At 36.8% G+C, this 4,000-nt stretch overlaps 1 protein-coding gene across 1 annotated transcript; it reads left to right on the top strand.

Annotated features, from left to right (window-relative positions):
- The first annotated feature begins 480 nt into the window (after positions 1-480).
- Positions 481-1,119, top strand: LOC127135857 (uncharacterized). The gene has a single exon (XM_051062486.1). The coding sequence runs from the start codon at positions 481-483 to the stop codon at positions 1,117-1,119; it is 639 nt and encodes a 212-aa protein (XP_050918443.1).
- The last annotated feature ends 2,881 nt before the right edge of the window (positions 1,120-4,000 follow it).

Here is a 4,000-nt window from a genome sequence, read left to right as displayed (position 1 = left end):
GTGGAAGTGAGTTAATGCTAATAAATGCATGAGATAACTCTTCATGAATTTTGAATTTTGAATTTTGAATTCGGAGATTGTAACTCTTCATGAGATGTTGCAAAGGCGAAACCATGCAACTGTTGGTGAAACATGTTGCAGGCCAACCATTATGATTATTGGAAAAGGACATTGCTTCACCAAGGGTCGCTACCTTGTGAAATAATATCAACATGGCCTATAAAACCATAAATCCGGATTCAGAATACAACACACAAAACAAAATCCGAAAATCCTCTAAATAATTCCAGACGCTCTTCGGGTTTTCGCCGGTCTTGCGCAAACTCGATAAGGCTGAATTATCCTGGGTATTCCTGCATCAGAACTCTAAGACAATCGAGAGTGCTTGAAATACTATAAGGAAAGTGTTGCGTTCACGATTCAAGCCTGGATCCCTTTAATCTTTCCGAACTTTCTAACAGTCTTATAATATCTCAAATCATGGCCACCGACGCTTCTGTTTCAAGCATCAAACTGATGAATCAGGACCTTGTTAAGTTAGATCGTTTCGATGGAACAAACTATACCCGTTGGCAAGACAAAATAACATTTCTCCTGACCGCCCTGAAAATTCAATATGTCTTGGATCCTGATCTGGAGACAATTCCAGAACCAACTGAGAATGACACTGATGAAGTAAAAAAGGAGAGAAGGAAACGAAAAGAAGATGAACTGCTTTGTCGTGGACACATCTTGAACACATTATCTGATCGTCTCTATGATCTCTACACCAATACTGCATCCACAAAGAAAATATGGAACGCACTCGAATTCAAATTCAAGGCCGAAGAAGAAGGTATGAAAAAGTTTTTAATATCTAAATACTTTGATTTTAAGATGTTGGATTCCAAGCTGATTCTTGCACAAGTACATGAGTTACAGGTTCTCGTGAATAAAATAAAAGCCGTGAAAATTGACATTCCTGAAGCATTCCAAGTCAGTGCAATAATAGCAAAATTGCCACCTTCGTGGAAAGGATACAGAAAGAAATTCTTGCATAGTTCTGAGGACTTTTCTTTGGAGAAACTTCAGAAACACCTTCGTATCGAGGAGGAAACGAAGGATCAAGAAAAAAACTGAGTCTGCTGGATTTGCTAAAGCAAATGTTGTTGCCGCTAAAGGAAAGAAAAGATATGATGGCATGAAAAACCATCTCGGCCCAAGGAAAGAACACAACAAGTTCAAAAAATTCTGGCGGACCAAAAGGTACTAAAAATGGTTGTTATATATGTGGCAAATCCGGATATTATGCTCGAGATTGCAGGCACAATAAGTCCAAAAATGAGGTCAATGTTATTCATGCCGATGATGACATAATCGCTACGGTAAGCGAAATTATGGCAATCAAAGGCAAAGTGCAAGGATGGTGGTATGACACATGTGCAACTGTGCATGTATCTTATGATAAAACAACATTCAAAACCTATACCGAAGTCAATGATGGACAAGAAGTGCAAATGGGAAATGAAGTGCGATCTAAAGTCGTTGGAACAGGATCCGTCGAACTCAACTTCACTTCCGGAAAGAAAGTCACTCTTGTTAATGTGCTTCATGTTCCTGATATGAATAGAAACCTTGTTAGTGGGGACTTATTGGGAAAACCGGGTATTAAATATGTATATGAATCGGGCAAATTAATATTGACCCGTAATGGTATATTTGTAGGAAAAGGATATTCCGCTGAAGGAATGATCAAACTTTGTACTACCGACAATATTATTAATGAAATTTCTAATTCTGCTTATATGCTTGAATCTATTTCCTTATGGCACTTTAGATTGGCACATATTGGTATTAGTACTATGAATAGACTAATTAAATCCGGTTTGATATCATGCAACATTCATGATTTCGGAAAATGTGAAATATGTGTTAAATCAAAAATGATAAAGAAATCTTTCAAAAGTGTTGAAAGAAAAACAAACGTGCTAGATCTTGTGCACTCTGATTTGTGTGAATTTAATGGTATGTTGACCCGTGGGGGGGAACCGTTATTTTATAACATTTATCGATGATTGCTCTAGGTTCACACATGTATATCTCTTAAAGCATAAAGATGATGCTTTTAATGCCTTTAAGACATATAAAGCAGAAGTAGAAAATCAATTAAGTACAACTATAAAAGTACTTAGGAGCGATAGAGGCGGAGAATATTTCTCAGCAGAATTTGATGCATATTGTGAAGAATATGGCATCATACACGAATGTTCTGCGCCCTGCACACCACAACAAAATGCCATGGCCGGAAGAAAAAATAGAACATATCAAGAGATGATAAATGCTATGTTAATGCATTCAGAATTACCATTTAATTTATGGGGTGAAGCACTATTGTCCGCTTGTCACATAATGAACAGGATTCCTTTAAAAACAACTGGTATTTCTCCATATGAGAAATGGAAAGGAAGACCACCAAGTATTGGTTATTTCAGAGTGTGGGGGTGTGTAGCTTATTACAAGAACATGGATCCCAAAAGGACAAAATTGGGTCCTCGAGGAATCAGATGTGCCTTCATAGGATATGCACCAAATAGCAAAGCATACAGACTTTTAAATCTAGAGTCTAATGTAATTGTTGAATCCAGAAATGTGGAATTCTTTGAAAATCTCATCACAAAGGATAAGGGACCTGAAAATCCCATAATTGAAGAATCTCGTGACAAAGATTCAACACGAATTGTTGAAACACAATCAGAACCAAGGAGAAGCAAAAGGGCACGAAAAACTAAGGATCTAGGACCAGATGAAATCAATTCCCAACTCATTTCTCTTTATTTAGTTGAAGGAAATAGCAAGAATGATGTTCATAAAATTCCTATTATTCTTCAAGTAGAAGATGATCCTAAAACATATAAGGAAGCAGTGGCTTCTAGGGACGCTTCTTTTTGGAAGGATGCTATCCAAGATGAAATGGATTCAATTATGTCAAATCATACTTGGGAACTAGTTGATCTTCCGAAGGGATCAAGACCCATTGGATGCAAGTGGGTGTTTAGAAAAAAGTATCATAGTAACGGTACATTAAACACCTACAAGGCTAGACTAGTAGAAAAAGGATTTAGACAAAAGGAAGGTGTCGATTATTTAGACACATATGCACCGGTAGCAAAAACTACGACAATTAGAATCCTGTTTGCACTAGCTTCCTTGAATAACCTTATTGTTCATCAAATGGATGTTAAAACAGCATTCCTAAACGGAGATCTCGATGAGGAGATCTACATGGAGCAACCAGAAGGCTTCATGCTTCCTGGAAATGAACAAAAGGTATGCAAACTTGTTAAGTCTCTATACGGTTTAAAACAGGCACCAAAACAATGGCATCAAAAATTTGACACCGCCATAATTTCAAATGAGTTTGTTCCAAACTCTTGTGACAAATGCTTGTACACAAAGGTGCGCGGAAGTGTTGTGATATTTCTATGTCTATATGTTGATGACATGTTGATTATCAGCAATGAAATGAATGGAATATCAGAAACAAAGAAATTTTTGACTTCCACATTCAAGATGAAAGATCTTGGACTAGTTGACATTATACTAGGGATCAAAGTAAAACGAAATAGTGGGGGTTATGAACTTAATCAAACACATTATATTGAGAAAATGTTGGAAAAGTTCAAACACCTAAACTTTAAGGAAGTAAACACTCCATTCGATCCTAGTGTCAAACTTCAAAAGAACAATGGGAGAACCGTGGCACAACTGGAATATGCAAGTGCAATTGGATGTCTAATGTACTTAATGCAATGCATCAGACCTGACATAGCTTTTGCAGTTAGTAAGATGAGTAGATTTACTAGAAATCCAAATGATGAACATTGGAAGGCCATAACTAGGATTTTCGGATATTTGTTAAAGACCAAAAATCTTGGCCTTCATTATGGTAAGTTTCCTGTCGTACTAGAAGGATATACCGACGCAAGTTGGATATCAAGTGTTGGAGATTATAAATCTATAA

Source organism: Lathyrus oleraceus, chromosome 4 (genome assembly GCF_024323335.1).
Source record: "Lathyrus oleraceus cultivar Zhongwan6 chromosome 4, CAAS_Psat_ZW6_1.0, whole genome shotgun sequence".
Classification (NCBI taxonomy): Eukaryota; Viridiplantae; Streptophyta; class Magnoliopsida; order Fabales; family Fabaceae; genus Lathyrus; species Lathyrus oleraceus.
This window is presented reverse-complemented; position numbering and strand designations above follow the sequence as displayed.

What these genes read in the sequence shown, in the direction of transcription:
- LOC127135857 (XM_051062486.1), top strand. Translation starts at nt 481, where the DNA reads ATGGCCACCGACGCTTCTGTTTCAAGCATCAAACTGATGAATCAGGAC.